The following is a 26,666-nucleotide window of genomic DNA, read 5'->3' as shown; positions in this document are numbered from 1 at the left end:
CTGTCTTCCGCTTCACGCCTGTGAACCTCCATTTCAGGCATTTATTCTGGAGCGCACTCGATGGATTTTTCCAGTCAACCTTTGTGTATTTATTTAGACGTGGGTTTTTCTTCCAAAATTATTTTGCGTTTTGAAATTTACATAAATGGTATAATGCTATTAATCTCGTTCTTTTTCCTGTTTTTTTCCACTTAACACTGTTTTTTACTTGCTTTAGTTACTGGAATCATCATTAAAATGAATTCTAGCAGTTAATGATGTGGCAGATGTCTTCAGGAAGGTGTGATGGCATTCATTCATTCAGTGGGTATTTATCGAGCACTATGTGTATGCTGCTTCTAAAGAGAGACTTTATGCCAGCGAACGCATTTGGGAGTCTCTGTTCCAGTTGTCTGTCTGTTGCTACCCCAGTCCTGCAGTCTAATTAGAGTGCTTTTGTAATAAATTTAATTATCTGGCAAGGTGAACCACATGTCTTTGCTTTTTTTGGTTAATTTAGTTATTCTTGGACCACTTTTTTTCCTACATCATATTTCGAACAATAGGATCCTTCGGGTGTTTTGATAGGAGTTATATTTGAGCCATGAATTACTTTGGAGAGAATTACTGCCTTTACATTGCTGTCACCAGCTTTCCATCTATGAACATAGTAGGTCTTCATTTATTTATCTCTTCATTTTATGATTATTACCAGAGTTATAAATAGTTGTGTATCACCTAGATTAATTTCTAAATTATTTTACAAATTTTGTTATTCTAGTAGTCTATTTTCTATTTGTTATTCCTGGGGAGGAAAATATTGACTTTTTTGCTTATGTTTTTAAATTGCGATAATTTACAGACTATGAAATGCCCATATATTAACTACACATAGTTGCATCACTTTTGACATGTGCATACCTCTTTGTAACCCATCAAGACATAGAATATTTCCACCATCCCAGAATGTTTTCTCATATCCCTTTCTGGCGAATCTCCTAGAGCACAACCAGTGATTCGATTTCTGTCACCCTGTATTAGTTTTGCTAATTCTGGAACTTCATCTAAATGGGATTATAGAGTATTTATTCTCGCGTCTGGGTTCTTTCACTCGGGGTAATGTTTCTGAAATTTATTCATGTTGTTTCATTATCATTAATTTGTCCCTTTTCGTTGCGCGTAATAGTACATTATATGAATATACTATGTTTGTTTATTCTCCTGTTGTTGGACATCTGGGCTGCTTCCAGGTTTTGTCTATTATGAGTAAAAGCTACTAGGGATATTTTCGTACAAGGCTTTTTATGGGCTTAGTTTTCATTTTTCTTGGGAAGTAGCTAACAGTGGAATTGCAATTGCTGAAGCAGATGGATAGCGCACGCTGCTTCTGCATGTATTACCCGGGGAAAGACACGTCATCACTGAGGGAGGATTCTGGCCAGGAATACATAACTTGGATCCGGTCATGGTGAAACATCAGATAAACCTCAACTAAGGATCATATTATTTAAAAATAAAACGACCAAGTTCTTCAAAAATATCGGTGCTACATAAGAAAAAGGCCAAGAACTGTGCCAGGTTAAAGGAGACTGAGGACACGTGACAGTGCTGGACAGGATCTCAGACTCAATTCTGTACTTGGAGTGAGGGGTGGGGATGCTGTGAGGCCATTATTGGGTTAATCGACAATTTACATATGGATGATAAAATAACGTGTCAGTGAAACATTTACTGAAGTTGATGATCGTACTTCGATTATGCATGAGGATGTTCTTATTCTGCGGAAGTACGTATTAAGATATTTAGAGATAAATTACGTGGAGAAGGGGAGAGAGGGAGGGAGAATGAATGTATGCAGTGAGCGAATGGCAAATGATGGAGCAAATGGGTAAAATGTTAACAGTAGGTTGTTATGGGTAAAGAGTTTGTAGATATTTTTTGTACTATACTGACAGTTCTTCCGAAAGTTTGAAATTATTTCCAAATAAAAAGTGAAAGAAAAAAAACTGGGTTGGGATTTCCCCCTTCTCTAGGTGAGGTGTTGATTAAGCCACTCAGATTCTTTTAATTATCATTAGTTTATTCCAATTTTTGTATACTTTGTGCCAATTTTGCTTTTTTCCTAGAAATAGCCATATTTTTAGGTTTTAAAATACATCAGTATATAGTTTGTGACATTTTGTAATTAAAAAATCTGTTTTTTGTGCATGGTTATTTCATGTTTTTGTACTCTATTTTGTTAATTTGCATCACCATGTCTCTTTAGTTGGTTTTGCCAGAGGTTTGTTCTTTTTAATATTTTCTTCAAAGAACCAGCTTTTGGTTTTTTAATCTTTTTTGCCTTTTTATGCTTTCTATTTCAGTGATTTCTGTTTTTATATACTTCGTTTTTCCTTTGGATTTATATTGTCTTTTACCTTTTCGACTTGAAAGATAAGCTCTTTTGTTTACAGTAGTTGTCTTCAGTTGTGTTCAAAAACATAATTTTCCTGTTGTGTTTTATCTGCATCCCACCAATTTTGACCTGTAGTCTTTTGCTATAATATTCCAGAATGCTTCTTACTATTTTCTCTTTAACTGAAGAATTATCCTGCTGTATAATTTTTGTTTCCAGGCTTAAGATGTTGTTAGCTGTCTTTTAATTTCAAATTTTGTTGCAGTGTGTTTGGAGAGTACAGTTTATTAGACCTTGAGTCTCTGGAATTTCAGTCTTCTTTTGAAGCTTTAGTGTGTGGTCAGTAGATTGTCCTAGAAATCCTGTGCAAATAGATAGAAATCTCCCAAATGGGGTTTTTAAATTAAGTATTTATTCAGTGTTGTAGAAGTTATAGGATTGGGTAAAATTTTAGTATCAAGGACATTTTATAATAGTATTATATCGGATCAGCACTGGGTAAGAGGATAAAAGAATAAATTAGGAATAGTTCAAAAGTAAAAATGAACTTGAAGTAGTCTATATCAGTTATCCTCACTGGACCATGTTCTAAGGAAAAAACACTGAGTTCTAAGTGCTTTCTCTTCGAGTCCACAAAACAGTCCTATGATATAGGTAATATTATTTTGAAGAAGGAGGTACAGATAAATATTTGTTTAATGAACTTGCCCCAAATCGTACAGGCTGTGTGATTCTAGTCCTTATTCTTTTAACCGACATACTAGGCCAGTGAGCAAATTGTCATGGTTGAATGTATCTTTTTGTTAAATCATCTACCTCTGCAGATCCTTGCCGTACACCTGCGTTATTGTGACCTGAAGGAATTGGAAAGACTTTCATTACTGTATCCCTTTCATGAAGTTTTATCTTTTTTTCTCCATTAATTCTGAGTACCAAATTCAACATCAGCGCTCATGGCTTGAAACGTCTTGCCTATAAATTGTAGTAGTAATTATGATTTTTACATCATCACATAGATGATGTAGTAACTCATTTGCTTGTATTAGTTTTGAGGCACTTCTTCAGAAAACATTTAAACAGAAGAAAATTGATGAAAGCCATGTTCACACTAGGCATGTTCTTTCTTGAAATGTTGTTCCAGCTTACATTTTATTTTTGTTTCTTTCCACCTCCCATCAGACCGTAATAATTATTTTCTGTAGACCAGACCTTTTGGAGTTGTTGATGTTTAAAGGTCTTGAGGAAGTTTTGTGGCAATTGCTACTCTAGGATAAATTTTTTAATATTAGGTTGCTCTAGCTTTATATCACCTGAAATTTGACTTAGTTATTTTTTTTTTTTAATGAAATTTGTTAATCGACTTAATGGTTGCTGAAAGTTTTTCATTTATTTTTTTCAACAGGCTCACTTCATTTTATCTTTCTTGTATAAAGTTATGTGGTGGCCACAATTGGAGCTGGTGTGGGTGTTTACGAGATGGTCAGTGACTTCCTGGTAGGGAGACTTGGTGAATACGGTCTCTTTCCAGAGGAGCGAGATAGCCATAGTTTTGGAGGTGGCAGAATTGTACTTTTTGTAACTGGATCCTCTGCAAATTTTTTTTAAAAAAATTTAGTTACTTGCATAAAAACTGGTTACATTGTCATTGAAAAGCCGTTTCTTTTTTTGTGGTTCTCTGTTAAAGAGAAGGCAGAGCTTGGTGATATTATTTTAGCATTCCCCCCACACCCGGCAAAGTTCCTACTGGGCAGATGATTCCGTTTGGGCCTAAGCGTGTCTCCAGGTGCCTGAGGCGCCTGCGCACCTGCTTTACTGAGCTTCACTTTGTCGCCCTTCACAGACACTTGTGTCTACAAACTGCAGGTTTGTGGCCACCCGCATCAAGCAAGTCTTTCGGTGCCCTTTTCCCAACAGCTGTGTCACATTTTGATAATTCTTGCAAAATTTTGAACTTTTTTGTTAATGGCGATCTGTGTTCAGTGATCTCGATGTCACTGTTATAATTGTTTCAGGGCAGCACGAACTGTGGCCCTACGAGACGGCAGACTTGACTGCTAAATGCGTTCTGAGTGCTCCGATGACCAGCCGGTCCCCTCTCTGCCCCTGCTTGGGTCTCCCTGTTCCCCCAGATGCGACAATATTGAAACGAGGCCAGCTAATCATGCTGCCGTGGCCTCTGAGTGTCAAGTGAAAGGAGAATTTGCAGGTCTCTCACTTTAAATCGAAAGCTAGAAATGATTCAGCTCAGCGAGGAAGGCACGTCAGAAGCCAAGACAGGCCAAAGGCTAGGCCTCTTGCACCAAACAGCCAAGTCGTGAATGCAAAGGACATGTTCTGGAAGGAAATTAAAAGTGCTACTCCAGTGAACATGTGAATGTCAAGAAAGTGAAACTTCAGCCTTACTGCTGACGGGGAGAAAGTTTTATTGGTCTGGATAGGAGATTACCCAGCGACAGCAGTGCCCCCTGAGGCCAAAGCCTAATGCGGAGCAAGGCCCTCTGCGAAGGCTGGGAGAGGTGAGGGAGCCGCGTGAGGAAAATCTGAAGCCAGCAGAGGTTGGTTCACGAGGTTTCAGGAAAGAAGTCGTCTCCGTAACGCCATAACCTTCAAGTGAGAGGTGAAGCAGCAAGTGCCAATGCAGGAGCAAGTGCCAATGCGAGTCACCCAGATGTAGGCGGATCATTCACGACGGCGGCTGCACTCAACGACGGATGTTCAACGCAGACGAAGCAGCCTCGTACTGGAAGATGGGGCTTTCATGGGGGTGAATAAATGCCTGGCTTCAAAGCTTGCAAGGATGGGCTGACTCTCCCGTTAGGGGCTAGCGCAGCTGGTCGCTTCAAGTTGACACCCGTGCTCACCATTCTGAAAATCCTAGGGCCCCTAAGAATGATGCTAAGTCTACTCTGCCTGTGCTCTATAAATGGAAGAACAAAGCCTAGATGACAGCACATTTGTGTACAGCATGGTTTACTGAATATTTAAGCCCACTGTTGAGACCTACCTACTACTCAGAAAAAAAAGATTCCTTTTAAGATGTTGACAGTGTACCCGGTCCCCCAAGAGCTCTGATGGAGATGCACAGCAGGATTAATAGCGTTTTCATGCCCATTCACACAACATTTCTGTAGCCCATGGAATAATTTTGACTTTCAAGTCTACTGATTTAAGAAATACATTTTGGAAGGCAATGGCTGCCACGGATAGTGAATCCTCTAATAGATCTGAGCAAAAGAAATTGAAAACCTTCTGGAAAGGATTCACAATTTTAGATGCCATTAAGAACATTTACAGTTCATGGGAAGAGGTCAAAACGTGAACATTGACATGAGTTTGGAAGAAGTCGATTCCACCTCTCATGGGGGACTTTGAGGGGGCTTCAGAACGAGTGGAGGGAGTAACCACAGATACGGTGGAAACAGCGAGAGAACTGGAATTAACGGTGGAGCCTGAAGATGGGACCGAATTGCTGCCATCTCGTGATAAAACTTGAATGGACGAGGAGTTGCTTCTTAGGATGAGCAAAGAAAGTGTTTTTTTGAGATGGAATCTACTGGTAAAGATGCTGTGAAGATGGTTGAAATAACAACAAAGGTTTTGGAATTACTACATAAACTTATCTGATAAAGCAGCCAGCAGGGTTTGCGAGGATCGACTCCAGTTTTGAAAGAAGTTATACGGTAGATATGAAAGAGCATCACATGCTCCAGAGAAATTCACGAAGAGTCAGTTGACGCGGCTAACTTCATGATTGTCTTATTTTAAGAAATTGCCGCAGCCACCCCATCCTTCAGCCACCACTCTGACCAGTCAGCAGCCATCGGCATCAAGGCAGGGCCCTCCACCGGCCAAAAGATTACCATTCTCTGAAGGCTCAGATGATGGTTAGAATTTTTTAGCAGTAGAGTACTTTTAAATTAAGGTATGTACATTGAGAGGTTCCAGCTCAAATAATGAGGCAGAAAAAGAAAAAAGAATAAGTTCTTCCTTCTGCTTTTTGTTCTATTTAAGTCCGTGTATGGTTTTAAAATCTTCCACACGTTAGCTCGAATTGTGTAAAATTGACTTTTTTTCAAGTTAAAGAATTGTCAAATATTGGCAACTTCAAACAGTTCTACTTAATTGTACATTTCTTGCTAAGTTTATATTTAGTATTTTATTGTTTCAGTTGACACCTGAAGGATTTACATTTTGTAACTGGTGGTAATGGTTTGAGTAGAGTCTATTGATTTGTTTCCTAATTTTATACCTAGGAATATGATTTTCGTACCCAAGACTTCTTTCAGTAGGTGATTCTTTTTAGTTTTCCACCTGTATAAAGTCATCATCTGTGATAATTTACTCTCTTTTTCCATTTTTATACCTTTTTTATCTTACTATGTAATGCTAGTAATAATGGACATTCTTACCTCGTTTCAGATCTAAATAGGGGTATTTTTAGGTTCCTTCACTAAGTCTGATATTGGCTTTTTGGTTTGTGTATTATGCATATATGTTTCCCATGTTAAATATCTACTTATTGACTTAAAATGTCTTGAGGGATGTGCAAATTTGGCAGATGTCTTTCGGTGCCTGTAGAGATAAATTATAAGATATTTTTCCTTGGTATTTTTCTATGGCAAACTAAATAAATAGATTTTATTTTAAACCATTTTTGAATATCAGTGAGTGCTAAATGCTACTTGATCATAACAGTGGCACGTTATTTCTTTGCTGTGTTCTTAGAGACTTTTCTTTATTGTTTTCTTTACAAGCTTTGTGTCTCATTTCAAAGTATCATTAACCTATGGTATTTACTTGTGTGTGCTCTTTCTGTTAATTTTTGATATCACTGTTATGTTCCTCATAACATATATTGGAAGCTTCTATGCTTTGAAATAGTTTAGATACTTTAGAGTTATTTGTTCTTAACTGTTGGTTAGAATTTAGAATATTATTGGCACCTGGTGCTTTAACAGCTTTCTCTATTCCTTCTGAGATAATTATCAAATATTCCTTTTGTGAAGTCTTTTCTGTATATTTCTTGAAATTCATAGTGCCTTACTTGGAATGCCGATAACAGTCTATATTTTTCTTAGGATGTTAAATATCCCTTGTCTTATGTACATCATTTGTGATATTCTTGTCTTAGAAATACCATCAAAGAACCACATCTTATTGGCTATTTCAAAATTCAACCCTTAACACCTTTTCTTTTTTCTTTTTTTTTTTTGGCGGCGATGGTGGTGATGCATGTTTTACAGGCTTCCCAGTTGGCATGTATGTTGTAAAGAGAGTTCTTCAGCTTCATCATATTACTCTCAAGATGACAGTTGTGCGCTAGAAAATGAAGATGTACAATTCCAGAGCAAGGTACCGTAAATAAAGTTGACGATGTCATTTGTGTGTCATCTTTCTAAGACTGCTTCAAAATCTTCAAAATAAAAGTAATTTCAAAAATACTATGACGTAATTTTTGGTGGAGATTTGTAAATTTCCTTGCTATAATCTGAGGACTTACTTGGGTAACTCTGGAATTTATATATTCTTATTGCTTATGTTTGGAATGTCGTAACAACATCCTTGGTCCTACAATAGGGAGAAAAGTAGCACCTATTCAGAGAACTGAAAACTAGTAGCTTGCTTTTTAATTTACTGAATAAAGGGTTTCTAAGGAAACCCCATTCTTATAAATTAAAAACTATTAGTAATACAGCTTATAAAGAGAGTCAGCAACCCATGGCTAGTTTCTTTTATGTAATTGGGTGGGGCGAATAGATCAGTCCAAGAAACTTGATGGACTCTAAGTTATTTATTTATCATTTTAAATGATAAAAGATGAATATTGACTAGATTTGCCCCCCTAATCAATGTACTTATTTTAAAATACAGAAGGAATTTATACTGACTATAAAATATTTATATCCTATTTCCCTCCCCAAAGGAACCATAATTTACAGTTTCTTGTGAAAATGTACAGACTATTCTCTTAGGTTTAGATATACCAGTATGTAGCAAACAAATTAATGTTTTTATTTTCATTAATATGTCATATTGTAAATATAATGCATATTGACTTCCCACTGTCCCCTAATAATATCTCATGGACACCTTTTCATATTGCTGTATTCTTCTGAATGGCTACATTTTTATTTCATTATATAAATATGTCATAATTAAACATTTCTTCATTCACAGACTTTTGCATTGTATCAGCTATGTGTGTATGTATGTTTGTGTACATTTTGCATGTGTGTTTGTGTGTGAACATACATACTTATATGTGTGGGGGTGTTTTTGGCATGATATTTGGAGTGGATTATTATAATTTTTGAGTTATGTAGAATATATTTCGGGGATGGAACATGTTACAATTTTGAAGACTGTTGTTGAATATCTCTCCAGAGTGTAATTTTATGTTTTCACCCACAATGTGCAAGACTTAGATCTGATCTCTTCTTCGATGAGAAATTTGAAGACTTAATGTTATAAGAATGAATTTTAGCAAAGCATTAAGGGGGAAAATATACTCTTTCCGCAAACATTTAGATGCCTGGTATATGCTATATAGGTTACTTAAACAAAGATGAATGTGAACGTTGTTTTTATGAAGCTTACATTCTACATTCTAAAAGATACATTTAAAGACATAAAGGTACCTGAAACTTGAAAGTGAGTGTCAAAAGACAGATGATCCAAAGAGCTATAAATACATTCGTTTATCAGATATTTACTGAAGTCTTATGTGTGCCTAACACATAGTGCTGGATGGTGGGACTAAAGGGCTTATGAAGAAATCAGATGAGGTTCTTGAGCTCAGTGTACATTTTAGGTGTAGGGGCAAGGAGGGGAATGCGGGAAGATGGATGGTAAATGTGTGAACAAAAGTAATTAGAGTCAAATGCGTACAAGACACTGTTTTGGTTGTAAAGTATAGAAAGAGATGGTCTTTAATATTGTTTCAGAACTGTTTTATGAAACAATTTTTATTAGCTTTTTTCTTTCTTGCAATATAGGATGAAAAAGAGGGACCTGTCAGTGCCGAATTATCTGGAAAAGTGGGTTCAAACTTACCTATTCCTCCAGAAGAACAGAAACTAAAAGATGACCACATTGTGGATGTGCAAGTAAGTCACGTTGCTTTGAATTTTAGTGGTCAGCTTTTTCACATTGGGTATTGTTATTTTTTTCTTTTGAAGAACCATGCAACTGGTCTTAATACTATTTACCTGCTAAGAGTACAGCTTTTGAGAAAGTGCAAAATTACTGATTTAGTAATAGTTGAGACCATTTTCTTTGTAGTGAAAGTTTGGGTGTAAGTTCTCATTTCTTCTTAGGTTTTATTTTGGCTCACTATAATATATCTTGTTTCTTTAGGTTTTCAAATGTCAGGAGACTTTTTTCCTAACTTAAAACAGAAGAAAGTATTTATATGTAGATCACAGGATATTTTGATACCACTTAGTGTGAAATACAAATTAATAAATAATAGGTCAAAATATGTTTTTCCCTTTTTCTCTCATCTTATGTCCTGAATACTATTTTCCATTTTGTACACTAGGTTTAATGAAAGGTAATAAAAACTAGACCAGAATGTAAGCTGACCGGAATGCTGAAGCATGTGGAAAGCATTTAATATCAGAAATGGCCGAAAGAGCTGGGAGATTTGAGCTGGAAGAAGGGCTAAGGATAAACTACCTCAGATATTAACAAAAACAAATTTCAGCTCAGTACAAGGGAGAATTCTCTTTAAAATTCAGGCAGCTATTTTATGACTTAATTGGGCTATCTAAGGAGATATAGTGACTTTCATTTTGTTGAATTTTGGAGGACATTTGTCAAACTTTCGTGCTGAAGAGTAAGAGAAAAGTGATCTCCGTAGCCCTTCTAATTATATCACTATCCTGAATAGTCCTACTATTGTTCATTTTCTAGAATTTTCCATCATGATATACTCTTGCTCAAATATTTTGAAGTGTTCATTGCATCTTATAGACCATGCTATTCAGTATAGCGGCCACTAGCTACATGTGACTCTTGAGCACTGGAAATGTGGCCAGTCCAAATTGAGATTTGCTATAATTATGAAATATATGTCAGGTTTAGGAGACTTTGTAAAAGAAAATAAAAGCGTAAAACACCTCATTTTTTTTTACATTGAATGCATGTCGAAATGATAATACAGTATTTGATAATATTTCTCAAGGCCTCCACCAAAAATGCAAACTATTTGCATCCCTTTGTGCATTTTCCATTTCAGTGTAAGTAATTCCCCAATTGATCACTTTATATATTCTTCTGAGTCTCATGTCTGTGCTTGCTCAGCGCCTCCTCCTGAGTTCCGGTTCTTCCAGTCCACGGTCATCCGCAGTCTGTCTTTTCCTTGAACTGCGCATAAGGACCTCTCACTCGAGCCTCAGTTAGCAAGCTGTGTGCCAGGTCTTGTGCTGGACATTGGGAACGTGAAGATCAAGCGATGTAGTCCTTACTCATGACGTTTATAGTCGAGTTGGAGAGGAGGAGATGTAAATAAGGACAGTGACGTGTTATGGATGCTGTGATAAAAGTCTGCACCGGGAACAGTGGTGGCCCGGAGGAAGGGGAATGGCTGGGCCTGTTTAGGGTTGTTTGTGGGGGAGGACGTGCTGATAGGGGTTTTTAAATATGACCGGGTGTTAGGAAGATTTCTGAGTGTGTTTTGGAGAGAAATGGCCCAGAGCATGCAGGGCTGAAGGAGCAGCAAGATTCATGTATTGCTTTGTAATGTTACTTGTCCGTGCCTTGTGTTGTTTCTATTAATACACATTATCTTCTGAACTACTCATGGGCAAGGACTGTGTGTTGTACTATTTTTTATATTTACGTAGGATTTCAGTATGCTACTAGCATTAATTAATTACAGTAAGAGGGAAATATTTGTAGGTTCTGTTACAGAATAGGAAATAAGAAAGAAGAAAGACAAATTCATTTGTCCCAGTTCATGAAATGCCTTGAAAAACATGTAGAGCTTGTGTTTTAATCTGAAATATATTCCTTAGGGCGATAACGTTGGAAGAAAAGAAAATACTTTGTTAGTGAATGTACTTTATTTTGTCACTTGGAGACATATTCTTTATACAGTCCTGTTCAGCTAAAGAGGTAATTTACTAATCTCAACATTTAATGTACCTTTTTTCAAAACAGAATGTGGAGTCAAAAAAGTTAAGTCCACCTATGCTTGAAACACTTTCTACAGTTGATCCACAAGATTCTTCCAGTGTAGCTGTGGGCAGTGAAAACATCGAAAATATTTCCAGCTCTTCTACCTCAGAAATCATTCCAATCCCAAAGCTTGAGTAAGTCTTTGCAAAGTAAAAAAAAAAAAAAAAAAAATAATAATAATAATCTCATTAGATAATAATAGAAAGTTTTCTTTTATGGAATAAGGCATCTTGATACTCAGATTTAAAGTTAAGGCTATATAGCAGACCTAAGTAAGTTATAATGCCTGCATTTTGTGTTTTTATTTTTTAATGTAATGATTTTACAATATAACGAGTATGTATTTGGCTGCTTAACTTAGTGATGTTGATTGGTTCCCCACCATGAGGTTCCAGTTGTTTGAGAAACACAATGCTTATTTAAGTAATCTTCCTTATAATTATCAAAAAATTCAAATGTCAGATTATTCATTTTTATTAAGTATCATTGCAGCATTCCATTCATAGTTATGTCTTTGTGTGAATAGATACCTTTTCAAACTTGATAATAAATATTTAGAATATTTAGGCTTAGGGTTTTCTTAATTTAGAAAAAAGTTTTAAAAACTTATTATGTACTCTTAGTTCAAGCAATATTACAAAGAATAAAATAAAATTCTCTTAATACTACATTAAGCATTTTCTTTATCAATTGAGCTAATGCATATAAAACACATAGGACAATATCTGGCACATAGTATGTCAATTAATGTCATTATTATCATCATTACTATTTTTTTACCACAAGCACTTTTTAAACACCAGTCTCCTCAAGAATGTAAGGGCTGAGTTGAAGGAACTGCACACAGAATGTCTCAGTTACCATTTAGGAGTTTGTTCCAGTGAAGGACAAGAGAACAGGAGACGTGCTTAGTATTTAAAATCTTTAAATACTAAATACTTATTTCAGAAAGAATTTAAGGCTAGATACTATATATTTGAACAGTACTTTATTTTCCTGTTATATTTGACATGACCCTTTCATGAAATGGAAGTGATTTAAGGAAAAGTATTAGGATTATGTTTTTTAAATGAAATTCTAAAAGTGCCTTAAGAACTTTAGTGCAATGTTTTGAAATAATAGATGGTTTTTTGATGCTATAGGCAACAACTCCAACATTGGTAGAATACTATACTAAGAGTAAAGTACGGAATACTTTACTGCACTAGGAAATGAAACATTAGAGACACACTTAGAAGAAATAATTTAAAAATCTTATTTTTGTTGATACGACCAAATTTGGTAATTAGCTAATGAGAGTCTAAGGGCACTAACAGATCAAGAGTCAACAGTTGACTTTACATGATTTAAAATAAGTGAATTCTTGAAAACAGTCTGCAGAACTGTAAAGCATTCTTCTCTGGCTAAGATTATGTTTTGGAAATTACTGATACCATTTTTAACTTATGCTACATTATGTCAGTTAAATTACCAGCTTTTCTTCTTTGTTTGTTTCTATTCTTAGTGAAATAGAAAAATCTGGTACTATTCCTATAGCCACGCCACCTGAAACTGAGCAGTCTGAAACCGACTGTGATGTTGCTGAGGCTCTCCATGCAGACGCACCAGCCGACCAGCCTGCCTTTGTCAGCCCACATGAAAGGTGGGTGCGAGCAGGTGTATCGCCCTTCGCACATTCTGGAATAACGGCAGTGTCGCGTTTGAATGGCCTTTGGCGCGTGGACTTTAATTCCACTTTATGAATGAGAGAAAGCTGATCTCTTTGCTCCTTCCTTGGTTTATTTTGTATATGGTAATGATAATAATTAGATCGTATGAATTTGTTATTTAGCTAAAATTTGTTTCTGTCTTTTGGTTTCAAATAGCCTTGTTGGCCAACATATAGAAAACGTGTCATCTTCACATGGCAAAGGAAAGATAACAAAATCAGAATTTGAGTCAGAAGTTTCAGCAAGTGATCAGAGTGATGGTGATCCAAAATCTGCACTGAATGCTTCAGATAACTTGAAAAACGAGGTGGGTGTGTACCTTGCACTGTCTCCTACTTCACTGTGCAGTGCATTTTTGTTTTTAGCTAATCCGTAATCTGCTAACCATGTTTGCCATAAAACCGGTGGTCACGCGGTTAATGACGAATGTGGAACTGCAGTGAGCTGTGCTCCCTGTGTTGTTGCCAGTGTACAGTCCGTATGTAAAGTTGCTCTTGCTGTGAACTCCCCTCGGGTATATGCGGTTAAATGCTTTCTGCCACCATCACCTCTTTGATGTTGGACGCATAGTCCTTATTTAAGCATGTTCTTAGAGAGCTACGTAGAAGAAGCATTGATTATTAAATTTTAGTGTCTTCAGAATATAAGTTCAACTAAATAGTACAAGGTTAAATGTAGGCTCTTCAACCATAATTATTTCAAAGCGATACTTTATCTTTTGTTATTTGTATGCAAAATACAACTAAACCAGCTTATATTGAAGAGCGTGATCCAAACAGTAAAGACGGCTTCTCCCTGTATCACAGTTTTATTTTCCTTTCTCCTTCTGAGTTCTCCTTTGACTTCAGATAGGGGCCTGTACAGAATTTCCTGAAAAAATGTTGACAGAGAAGTTTCGACCCCCTTCAGGTAAGAATTAAGGAAGTAAAAGAGATGAAGGCCATTTAACAGAAACAGAATACACGAAATCAGAGTATTGCAAAGACTACGTCCACGTTTGTTCCTTTTTAATTTACAACTTTGTTCTCCACCTTGTCTTTCACATGTTGTCATAACTAATTAAACTTTATTCTGAAGGCTTCAGTGATGCTTCTTATAAATATAGGAGCTCAGCATTTCATAGTCCAGCATCTTGAAGGAACAAATTTTCCCAATGAAACCAAATCAGACATATGTTACAGTTCAGTTGTCAAATACCACAGCCGTAAATAAAGTAGCCAACATTACAGAATGTCTTCTTTGGAACTCTTTAAGTTCCAAAGAGTAGCTCTGTAGTCTTTGAAAGTTGAAATCTGTTTCTTTCTTTCAGAGTTCTGATTATACGAAACCAGAAGAAATTGACGCTACACCTGTAACAAGTCCCAAAGACCCAGAGGATATACCGACGTTTGATGAGTGGAAGAAGAAAGTCATGGAAGTAGAAAAAGAAAAGAGTAAGAGAGTACACCGGGACCCTTCCTTTTTCCTTTTTCCTTTTTCCTTTTTCCTTTTTGTGAAGGGACTGGTTTCAATATGTTTTTCTCTTTTTAGTTAGTAAAATAAAATGAAACTTTGAAAACTTTTTAAAGGTTAAACTTACCAGGATGCTTTTAATTACCCATATATAATTTACCTGTGTATAATTATATACAGTTTTAATCTAAACTAAATTTCATTTTTATAAATTATCAAATGAGGTTAAAATAAGATAAAGGCCAAGAGGAAAATCGGAAAGTTCTGAGTCATGAAGCTTTAAACTGTAAATACAGTTGGACTAAAGTATTAATACTTTCTTTTTGCTTTTGTAGGACAATTCTCAGAGTTAAGAATTCTTAATACTGGGGTTAGAGATCGAAGGATAGCATTTGTCTTTCATAGAATAAAATATGTATATTTGTAAAAGCTTTGATTCTCATGGATAAGCTTCATTTCGTTAGTTAAATTACTTAGACATAAGTACTATGCATTTTTGTAGCTGATCTGTTTATCGAGGATATTTTAAAGCTGTTGGGATAAAGCATTTTGAATTTCTTAATGGATTTTTAAAATACTTTCTGAAGTATTAAAACCTGTTCTTCGCTAGACAGCAGCCTATATATAGCTTTTGAGATTATTGTGTTGCTGGGGTATTTATTTTCGATCATAATCATCATATATATGTTTATAATAAGGTTTGTCTGCAGGTCAGTCAATGCATGCGTCTTCTAATGGAGCTCTTCATGCCACGAAAAAGGTCCAGAAAAATCGAAATAATTATGCCTCAGTAGAATGTGGGGCCAAAATTTTGGCAGCTAATCCAGAAGCCAAGGTACTTAAATAAAAGTTCTTCTCTACCTGTAGGAACCTTGTGACTTTATTAAATATAGGCATTGATTTTGTGGGAACTATATTTAACATGAGCTTTTTTCCTAATTCACTAATAAACGTAGGATTATGCTTTTAAAGACATTTTCTTGTATGAATTCTTAGTTGTATTGGTTGATATATTGCACCCCTTTTTTTTCTTTCAAAGATTTTATTTTTTAGAGCAATTTTAGGTTCATAGCAAATTGAGAAGGTACAGAGATTTCCCACGTACCCCGTGCCCCTGCACATGCACGGCCTGCCTCCGGAGATGTGTTTGCTATACTCGATGAACTTACAGTGACACATTATTGTCATGCCAAGCCCATAGTTCATATTAGAGTTGAATCCTACATTCTGTGGATTTGGGCAAAGGTGTAAGGACATGTATCCAGCATTATGGTATCATACAGCGTATTTCATGGCCCTAAAAACCCTCTGTGCCCTGCCTGTTCATCCCTCCTTTCCCCCAGCTCCTGCCAACCACTCATCTTTTTACTCCCTAAATAGTTTGTTCTTTGTAATGTCATGTAGTTGAAATCATACAGTATGTAGCCTTTCAGATTGGCTTTTTTTTCTTAGTAATATGCATTTAAGTTTCATCCGTGTCTTTTCATGGCTCTTTAGCTCATTTCTTTTTAGTGCTGAATAATATTCCAGTGTCTGTATGTTTATCATAGTTTATTCATCCATTTACCTCCTTAAGGGCATGCACCCTGATTTTAACTTTTTAAACCCATGTGAAATTTTAAAAAGGAAATAGCTAATAGAAAATTATTTTTCCTTTATGGTAACAGATGTTCAAGTGTTTTGTTGCAAGGCTAACAGTACTGTCTATAGCCATAACTGGTAAATTTTAGCCAAATGAGTGTTTTTTCCCAAATGAGTGCTTCAGAGTCTTTAGGTCTGTTTTTAAGATCTAAAAATATAGAAATTCTAGAAAACTTCAGAGTTGAAATAAATATTTTTACTTAAGTAATTTATTCTTTTCCCCCCTTTTAAAATAGAGCACATCTGCTATTCTTATAGAAAATATGGATCTTTATATGTTGAATCCTTGCAGCACTAAAATTTGGTAAGTAATATAAAATTTAACAAAGCACATTCTATTTTTGTACATACTATGTTAAACTTTTATGTTAAAGTTAGATTGGTATGATTACGTAGTCACTCAATAAAGTGTTCGTTTGATTGGTGCTGTACCGTACTTACCTTAGGTCCTATGATACGAAATTGAAGACAAAATGCTTTTCCTTTTAAGGAGGTCAAACAGCCAACCAAACAAACAGTGATAGATCTAGTCAAACAATTATGATGTAGCGTAAAAAGTACTGTCGGAAGGGATTATGGAAACAGCAATGGTACGTAGCTGCAGGAGAGGATGAAAGAGGGCTTCTCGGAGGAGGTCGTTCCTGAGCGGAGTCTCGAAGGGTTCCTAGGAAGTAGCAGATGAGGGGAGGGGTATTCAGAAACTGTAGGAATAAAGGGGTGGTGCTAAAGGGAGCACATTTCTTCTGGGCACCTATAAGTAGTAGCAACCTGAAGAAGTCATTTTTTTCGTAACAAGAATAAAAGTACATTTAAAGTAATGGTGGGTGATGAGACAGGAGAGTTAGTTTAGCAATAACCAGGCCATCTAATGCCATATACACCCAGCTTAGAGTTTTTGGAAGTTTATCTTAAAGACCATGAAGGGTAGTGTTTATTTTAAGTAAATAAGTGACATTATTTCACTGGGATTTTAAGAAAGCTGTCCTCAAAAGATGGCCTATAGCAGAATGCAGTTGGAGCCAGTTAGGGACCTGTTGTCATAGCTCAGGTGAGACGTGAGGCTTTAACAAGGCATTTGACAGTTTGGGTACAGAGTAGAGGTGACTGAGTACCTGAGAGGTACTTAGAGCGGATAAAATTGACAGCTCTTGGTTACTCATTGGATATGGAGAAAGGAGACGCATGTAGGGAATATTCCGGGATTTTGGCTTCACTGCTTGGAGCTATGATTCTGCCATAACTAAGAATATGGGCAAAGGAGCAGATTTAAGGGGGGAATAATGTGCGATGGACTAACAGTTTTATTGATCTACTTGATTTTACTGCTCCAGAGTAGCCGTTTACAAAAGGATTGAGGTGAATCACCACCACCTTATTGATTTACAAGTATAATTATTATTATTTTAATTTAAGGAGCAACTTTAAACTCTATATAGGTAACGCTTATTCTTTTTCACTATTGGCCCTCACCCCTTTTGGTGTACAGAACATTTATGTTTCATTTGAAAATTCACACTAAAATATTTAAGGTTTTTAAGGAGCCATTTTAAAAACTTAGTTTTTCATTGTGCCATTTGGTCTGCAAATTGAATTTGAAGACATGATTGAGATCATAAAGTATTATTTTGGGGCGTTTGTTTTCATTTGTAAAGGTCCTAGTAGGGCTTTTGATTCTGCCGCTTTAACAGAGATCAAATAACTGGTTTAAGTAAGATAGACATTGAATTTTCTCCCAACAGAAAAGCCCAAGCTGGTAGGTGGCACAGGGGTGTCACACAGAACAGTTAAAGGCCCCACACACCTGTCATATTACTCTGCCTCCCCTAAGGTCTTTGTCCCTTTGTCCCCCATTGCTGAGATGATTTATCTTCCACACCCTCATTCCTCTCTGTAAGGTGGCAGAAAGCAAATGGAGAGGTAACAGCTTTATTTTAAAAGCTTGACCTGGAAGTTGAGATCAACACTTCCGCTGACATCCCATTGCCCAGAACTAAATAACACGGCCAAAGACCGGGAAATGCAGTCTTTGATGGGTGGCCGTAGGCGCAGCTGCATCTTGGGGTGCTCTGCTACTAAAAGGCAGAAGGGAAGAATGGGAAGTAATGGATTAGTGTTTATATGCTATAAAAGGGAGATAATATCCTTTGCAGTTTGGTTACAAGACTTAAAGGGGGATTAAATCACCTAACGTGGTACCTGAACCAGAGTGAGCACTGAGCCGATGTGGTGGCTTTCTTCATGAGCTTTTCTCTGACACCTGGTTGTTTTTACTTAAGTCTCCTGGAACGCGATGCTATTCCAGAATTAAACACTGTATGTTAAGTTGGATGCTTCTGATTTATTTAACATTTAATTGTCAGTGTATAATCTCATTTGATATAATAATTAGTTTATTAAAGTCTTGATTAGGATACTAGATGTCATGAGTATTTCTTTTCCCAGTGCCATGCTGTACACAGTTTTAGTTTACACACATGGCACCATATTTTTAACTTTTTCTTAAGCAGCAATATTTTGTGGTATCTTTCCATGTCCATAAATATAAGTCTCTAGTATTACTTTTTAAAAACAACTTTATTGAGCCGTAACTGACGTACAATAAACTACACATAAAATAATCTGCAACATATCAAAGTGTACAATTTGTTAACTTTGACATCTATACATGAAGCCATCGCACAGTAAAGATAATGAACATATGCATCTCCCCAAAAGTTTTCTCCTGCCTCTTGGTAATTTATCCTTTCCATCCCCCCAGCACAATTCCAGCTCTGTTTTTTATCACTATAAGTTAGTTATGTTTTCTAGACTTTTATATAATGGAACATAGGGTTTCTCATGCCATTTAGTGGCTGTCTGGTATTTCTTTGGATGGGCAATGAAATCAGCCCTCTTTTGTTAATCAGTCCTCTGTGCTAATCATGTAGGTTGATTCCCCCCTCCTCCCCACACACGCTTAAAAACTGTGCTTTGGTATATTAAATGTATATACGAGGGCAGGCGTTTGGAGCCATGTGTCCTGAGGATTAATTTCTGAAAGTGTATTGCTACATCAAAGGGTATGTCACCTTTTGAAACAGTATACATTCTAAACTGTCCTCTAGACTAGACAGTTCATACTATCACTAGCTGTTCTTACTGAAGTCATTTATTCTCCAAGAATGATCTTTGTCATTAAAAATATATTTTTTAAAGTATGGGATAAAAAAACCAATGTCTTGTTTTATTTGTAGTCTCCCACCCCACGATGTGCTTGGGAAATGCAGATGTTCCCTCATGGGTAGTTGAGGCTGCCAGTCCCCCATGCCCCCCTTTTTTAATGAGTCACTTCATGACATTTAGTTTATGCAGACTGTTAGTGTGGCGTTTGGTATGAACTGTCGCTTTGGTTGGTTTATCTAAATAATTACCTTGTGTTCTTTTCGAAGGTTTGTTATTGAACTTTGTGAACCAATCCAAGTAAAGCAGCTTGATATTGCAAATTACGAATTATTTTCTTCTACTCCTAAAGACTTTCTGGTTTCTATCAGTGACAGGTAAATTCTAAAGCCGATTTCTACTGAATTTTTGTTGGGTCTTCAGAATAAAATTTTTTAAATGGGTCACTTTTTAAGACTTTAATTATTTTATTTTTTTATTAATGTAGCAGTTTGTAGTACCATCGTAGTGTAGACACTCGTTAAGCAGTTTAGTTTTGTCATTCCCTTCCAAGGTGAGGGAACAGACAAGGAGAAGTTAAGTGGGTTGCCCAGGTCACGTGACTTGTGAGTTGCAGAACCAAAATTCACATCTATATCTGCGTGACTTTAAAGTCCTTACTTTTCATTGTTAGGCTCTCTTATTTTCAGTCATTTCTTATAAAGGTTATTTAAAAACATACATGAGTACTTCATTTAATATCATGAGGTGTGTTTTTTTTAAGATATATTTTGAAACTTTGTTGTAGGTCTCTGTGATTATAAAAGAAATTCTAAACATACATTGTAAGGAATTTGGTAAAGAACCACAACCTATCAAGCAAAGATAGGTATTTTTTAACATTTTAGTATATTTCTTTCAGTCTTTTCTATGTATTTATTTACTAATCCTGCCGAAAGAGTCAGTTTTTACTGCTTACATCCCGAGAATATTCATTTGTCTTTTAAACATACTATTTTAAATGAGTACTTCATATTTTCTCCTTAACGGAGGAGTTGATTCATTCTATAAATACTTGTTGCGTGCCAACGATATGCCATGTAGGATGCTGTTGTTGATTTAACCATTCTGCTATCGTGGACCACAGAGGGTTTTCCATGGTATTTCTTCCCCGATCCCACACCTTAGCATTGCATATAGAAATAAAGTTTTTGAAATAAATCCTCAAGACCTCAAAATCCTTTTTTCTTCCACTAACCTTGCTCAGATCACTTCTTTTTCTCTAAGCTGTAATTTTCTTGTATGTTACATGGCCATGTCGGCTCTGACAAGTGTGTGTATATTTTTTAATGTGATAAGAGAGCACTCATTGCTTTGAGGAATTCTTTAAATGCTGTGGTAAACAAAAATAATTTTAGATTTTTATATTAGATTTCCTTTTAAAGGAGGGACAACTGTGTAAGATCTGTGAAATTCAAATATGATTCCAAAGGGTTTTTCCTGTTTCCCTGCCCACCAGTACTTTGATTTATACTGTATATATATCATTGCACACTTGTCAGCGTGGGATGGGAAGAGTATTCCCTTCTTCCTCCAAAACAGTCTTGGCTACTTTCTGTTTTAAAAGTCAACAAGTGATCCTGGTGCCACTTTGTCGTCTTCTTGTCTTCCCTTCTATTTGATAAGGGTGTGATTTTTTCAAGATACTCTGTCCCCGTAAAAAGGAACCCATCGGTTTTAGTTGGAAAATAAAATTTGTTTATTCCGCTCAGTATTTAACTCATATTTAAACTGTGTTAAGTCAGTATGTTCACCTGGAGAGGGGAAAAAAACATGCAGGAAATAATTTGAAGATGGATGGGACCTCTCGATATGTGTTGCATGGTTTTTTAAAAAGAATATTTGTGTTTTATATTTTTTAGATATCCTACAAGTAAGTGGATTAAGCTGGGTACTTTCCATGGTAGAGATGAGAGGAACGTGCAGAGTTTCCCTTTAGATGAACAGATGTATGCAAAATATGTGAAGGTAATGTTTGCACAGATGGGACTTGAGCTCTAAAATGAAACCCTACCTGTTATTCATACTTTATACCTCACCCCACCTGTTTAGAAATCAGAAAAATTAAGAGGAAGTTTTCTAAAGTATGATTTAATGAAATAATTTGTACTTGGATATATTATTTTCTGAGCAAATATGAATACATTCTTTCTTGTATTACTGGAATCCTAGGCCACTTTTTTGATATTCGTGGCTCTGATGAAATTCTAAATTATTTCTCATTTTTTTGAGAATTTATATAAAACCTCATCTTCATAGTATTATATTTCTCTCGATTTCAAAACCTAAACCATTGTTAGTCATTGAAGTCTTTAAAGCAGGTCTGATTCCTTATTAGAATCAGATTCATAAGTCATTTCAATTTTCATATCCAAATACTTATTATTATAATAGATTTTGCCTTTTCTTCTGTGTCAAGTAAAATAGTCTGTGTCCAAATACCAAAGTCAAATAAGTCAGCGTTTTCATTCGGTCTTCCCGCTCCTTTGTCCAGCAGTAAGTCAAGCACACTTATCACCCTTGACTTGGATTCAGACAAAACAGGAATTTCCTCCTCCTCTCCTCCCCTCCTTTTTTCCCTTAAAACAATAGCCATACCTTCAAGTGCTACTCTGTTAATAATACGATCTTTTGGAATGACAGCAGCTCTGATTCTCTCTTTTCTTTCTTAAATGTGAAAACTTATAGCTTCCTACTTGTCTTCTGGGATTTACTGTCTGTGTCTTTTTCAGCGTGTGTGAAATTGGCTTCTATAAATGGGCAAACTTGCAGTACCCCTAGCTGTAGTGTAAACATGCTGAATTCTACTTTTAAAATAGTTGATATTCTCAGTTAATGACTCAACAGTGTTCAGAAAAATAGAGGTACATTTTCAGTTCCTTTTAAAATGAATAGTGAAAGAATTGTTTAATGGCCTTTTTATAGCACATTCACAGTTTCTATACTGGGATGAGGAGAAACATGTTAAAAAATTTGACATGTGATAACAGTTTTATTTAATTTTACAGTTCAGACAACTCACATATTACAACATAGTTCCGAGAGTCCTCCTTTACACCATCTACTTTGTAAATACTGGAAGAACATTTTATTGGTGGCCTGAAAAAGTGCCAGAAAAAATTCCCTCCCTTGTCCCTTTAATGGTGGGCGACTATAGAGCATTTTGACGATTAGTTTTCTAAAAAGCCCTTTTTGGTAGAATTAAGTCTAAAAGCAAAAAAACATTTACTTCTGATTCTTCTAGTATTAAATGTTATGTAAGTTTACCTGGGTTTGTCTTATCCCAAAAGAACTAAACCCAAATCTACTTAATTACTTTTTAGTAGCCTTTATTTTCAAAGTGGATTAATATGTATCTTTTAGTTTTCTAAGTTATACTTGAAATAACATAGCATATCAAAAATCCATGCTTTTCCTAAAACAACTTGTATATAATAATGTACAAGAATAAATATCATTTCATATTATGCTGGTCAATCCTTTGATCAGTATGTATGGATGTACATAGATCCATATATCTACATATGTATCAATATGTAGATTCAGATAGATATAGATGATACATAGCAATACTATTTAAAGTAATATAAGACACAGGTTGTTTCTAGAGACTGTTTATTACTTTTAGAAAGACCTTAAAGTTTATTTCATTAGACTTCTATTTGCAATGGTAAAAATTTAAATCATTGCTTCGATTTCTGTAGAGAATTAAGGGTACTACAATTTTATCCATCAACATACATTGCTTTCTATACTTTAATTATGCAAAATAATTTATAAATATTAAATGTTGCTTATGGGCATGTTATCCAGACTTTGGAACTGATTTTCTTTTCCTTTCTCTTGCTTCAGATGTTCATCAAGTACATAAAGGTTAGCACCCTTCTCTTTTGCAACATCGGATAACAGGGCTCGGCATATTACTGCATGGCAAAAAAGCAGATTTTACAAGTACTGATTTTGGGGGAAACGAGGACTTTATTTTTAGAAATGTCATAATAAAGATCAGAGTGTCTTGTTAGATAATCTTGCACGCATGGTGCCGGCTTCCCGTCTCATGTGCTTTCCTTCCGTAGGTGGAGCTGGTGTCCCACTTCGGATCAGAGCACTTTTGTCCATTAAGCCTTATAAGGTAATCCCGACAAAACGCATTTAACCGAGTGGCTTTTAAAAAAAAGCGATGCAAGAAATAATTTTCTTTTATATGACGTTCATACTGTAGAAATATAAACTGTTAAGCCTTTATTGCCCTTGCATACATTTTAGAAAAATGTCAAAATTCTCTCTCTAAAGTAAAAATAGCCATCATTTTACGTGTTTGGTTTCGTTTGCTTGGTATTTTGCTGTCACGATAATATATGGAAACATTTTAGACTGATATCAAAACTTGGTCATTGTATTTTTAAATGCCTGAGATAGATTAATTTTACATTCGAATGGAAACTAGTGGGTGATCGCAATGTAAGGAGCGTCGTCATTTTGGAGTCTTAAAAGCTAATGGCCCTCAAAACATGACCAAAGTTAATGATTTTGTTATTCGTTCTGAAGAGAAGAGCCTTAACAACACTTTTATTTTGAAATCTGAATGAAATTGTTCTTCGTAGGGTGTTTGGTACTAGCATGGTAGAAGAATATGAAGAGATCGCTGATTCCCAGTATCAGTCAGAACGTCAGGAACTCTTTGATGAGGACTATGGTAAGCGACTTTAAAACAGGTGACTTTATATATGTATTTTGCTTAATAGTAACGGGTAAATATAGGCCACTTTAAAAAATTGACGTGATGGTTGTCTTTAGATTTTCGTTTTCTTGGTTTTTAATCCTAATAACTATTTTTTTCTTAAAGCTATCTTCTAAAGTGCTTTTCTACTTTGTATATTGAGTTGTTTTCCAAGCTTGTCAGTCATTTATTTGTAAGTGGAACTCCCTTCAATAACATCAGTGCTATAAATCTGATTATGTCCTGTGCCAGTCCCCAGAACCTGTGAAACTCATAAGATAACTGAAATAGAATTGAGCGTTAACTCCTTCGATTTGCTTTGAAGCTAAGGGCGAGCGCATTGAGCCTTGAGCCTTTGAGAAACTGCCGTGAGCCTGGAGGGATAGGAGGTTTTAGGACAGCCTCCATTTTGACTTTATCAAGTCTCAGTTTGGAGATATCTTCAGTTATTCGGAACAATCTAAATTTTCCCTTTGTTGATTTTCCCGTAAATGAAATGATGACATTTACAAGGGGTTGGTAATGTACATTGAAAACTTGAGAAAAAGTCCTATATATGCGATTAAAATTTTGGTAAGCAATAGAATTTGGTTTACATCTGTTTGGTCACTGGCTTCTGAATCTCATTTTCTTTTTGTGAACATGTTTTTGATGTATAATGAATATTATAAAATTTGTCTGATTTTGACAGGACATAATCTGAGCTTAAAACATATTCTTGGAGATTGTTATCACTATAAGTACCTTTATTTTCTCTTTAAACAGATTATCCACTGGATTATAATACTGGGGAGGATAAATCCTCAAAAAACCTTCTTGGTTCTGCTACAAGTGAGTATTTTGGGGTTTTCCTAGTCACTATTTGTGTCTCTCAACTTTTGCCCCTGACACGCGTGGGCCTTTTTCTTGTGGTATAGTTTAGGAGGCTCCCAGTATTCACCTGAGATACTGGCTTTGGAGAAGTATTTTTACGGGAATAAAATAGGAAGAGTGGATGAAAAGAGAGGAAAGGAAAAAACACAAGCATAAATTGGTTCTTCATAATATTAGGCAAATTCCTTGGAGTGAAGAAAGGGCAATGAATTTACTTGTGGAAAAAATTATCGCAGAGGTCGTTGGCCATGCGAGCAGGACACTGGATGGGAAAGGACTTCAAACGGTAGTTTCAGAGGTGGTCACCTCAGTGAAATCCTAGCAAACGGGGATTCTTTAATCTGTGGGTGTGATTAGTTTCCTGTTATTCTTATCCGTAATAATAATGACTCCGAAGCAATAACTATAATAACATACTCTTTGTAAACTAGAGCAGCAGTGACTAAGGTACTAGTGGTTTGTTTCTTGTCATTCCAGCCTAGCACCGAACCTAGTGGTGGGCCAGCTCAGGAGACTCCTGGGAAAGACCATCACCACTGACACTTTGTTTTCACTGCCAGAATGTGGGTAGTTATAGTCCGATGTTGGTTATTTTTGGTCAGTCATGAAGAATATAAAACTTACTGGAAGAAATTATCTTATTTGGAGATTAGTAATTGAATTTAGTATAAGTAAATCTTAGTAAAATAGAAGATGAGCTGCGTGTGCATTTTCCTTGTTGCTTCCAGTGAGTCGAATTGCTTGAATTCCAGCCTCCCTCACGTGTCTTTATAGCTTTTTAAAATACTCAACCAGTAGTAAATGCACTTAGGTATAACGTACCTGAGCTACAGTATGCGGAGTTAAAAGTCACTTCTCTTTACTTTTTCTTCTTTCCCTTTATTTCTCCTTCTTCTCGTCCTCTCCATAGAAGACTATAGACTTGCGTGGATTTTTTAAGGAACAGGAAGAAGAGTGTTAAAAATACCTGCATGAGGAGAGTCCTTTTATGTAATATTTAACTTTGTTACATATTAGCTCAATATTTTGTTTTACTCTATTGGAGGCAACTGATTTTTTGGATATTAGTGAGTGTAGTGCTTTTAAGTAGGACCCTTCACTATCTAGTCAGTGATGGCATTAAAAATAGGTGCTTCATGCACTGCTATGGGATGTAGTTTTTTTAGGAGTGAAAAAATAATGCTATTTTGCATATTTGGATATTAATATTATTGTTGGTGTCCTTAAATTTTTATTTAAAAAGTCTAGGTGATATAATAGTCATCGTAGCTCAGTGATGCCAAAGTAGCACCATTATTTCATGGGGTCGGAGAATAGTCCCAGACTGAAAGCTCTCTGGCCCCTCTGATGGTAACGGTCACGGTCACTGCAAAGGGGGGGGCCCTTCGGGAAGCAGAGCCTTCCGCGGATGTAGATCAGGGGATCCCCCGATGTTCTCGGTGTCTTCTCTCTGTTTTCTTCTGGGGTCAGTGCCTAGACACTACTAAAACGTAGACATATTTTAGTGGGGGACGTTTCT

The 26,666-nt window shown here is 35.9% G+C and overlaps 1 protein-coding gene across 4 annotated transcripts in view; it reads left to right on the top strand.

The window, feature by feature from the left end:
- SUCO (SUN domain containing ossification factor) overlaps positions 1-26,666 on the top strand; it is a 58,613-nt gene that overhangs the window by 8,666 nt on the left and 23,281 nt on the right. The window contains exons 2-15 of one of the 4 annotated variants that reach the window (XM_039881474.1): positions 7,618-7,726; positions 9,370-9,480; positions 11,537-11,688; positions 13,059-13,196; positions 13,420-13,570; positions 14,573-14,696; positions 15,426-15,550; positions 16,593-16,660; positions 19,785-19,892; positions 21,417-21,522; positions 23,407-23,427; positions 23,631-23,686; positions 24,159-24,250; positions 25,040-25,105. In XM_039881474.1, the coding sequence (XP_039737408.1) occupies positions 7,618-7,726; positions 9,370-9,480; positions 11,537-11,688; positions 13,059-13,196; positions 13,420-13,570; positions 14,573-14,696; positions 15,426-15,550; positions 16,593-16,660; positions 19,785-19,892; positions 21,417-21,522; positions 23,407-23,427; positions 23,631-23,686; positions 24,159-24,250; positions 25,040-25,105 (1,427 nt within the window). Of the gene's footprint in view, positions 1-7,617; positions 7,727-9,369; positions 9,481-11,536; positions 11,689-13,058; positions 13,197-13,419; positions 13,571-14,572; positions 14,697-15,413; positions 15,551-16,592; positions 16,661-19,784; positions 19,893-21,416; positions 21,523-23,406; positions 23,428-23,630; positions 23,687-24,158; positions 24,251-25,039; positions 25,106-26,666 lie in introns of all 4 variants that reach the window. The other 3 variants (XM_039881476.1, XM_039881477.1, XM_039881475.1) reach the window with 3 other exon arrangements.

Source organism: Pteropus medius, unplaced genomic scaffold (genome assembly GCF_902729225.1).
Source record: "Pteropus medius unplaced genomic scaffold, Ma_sr-lr_union100, whole genome shotgun sequence".
Taxonomy (NCBI): Eukaryota; Metazoa; Chordata; class Mammalia; order Chiroptera; family Pteropodidae; genus Pteropus; species Pteropus medius.
Note: the sequence above shows the minus strand (reverse complement) of the source record. Positions and strands in the feature narration are given on the sequence as shown.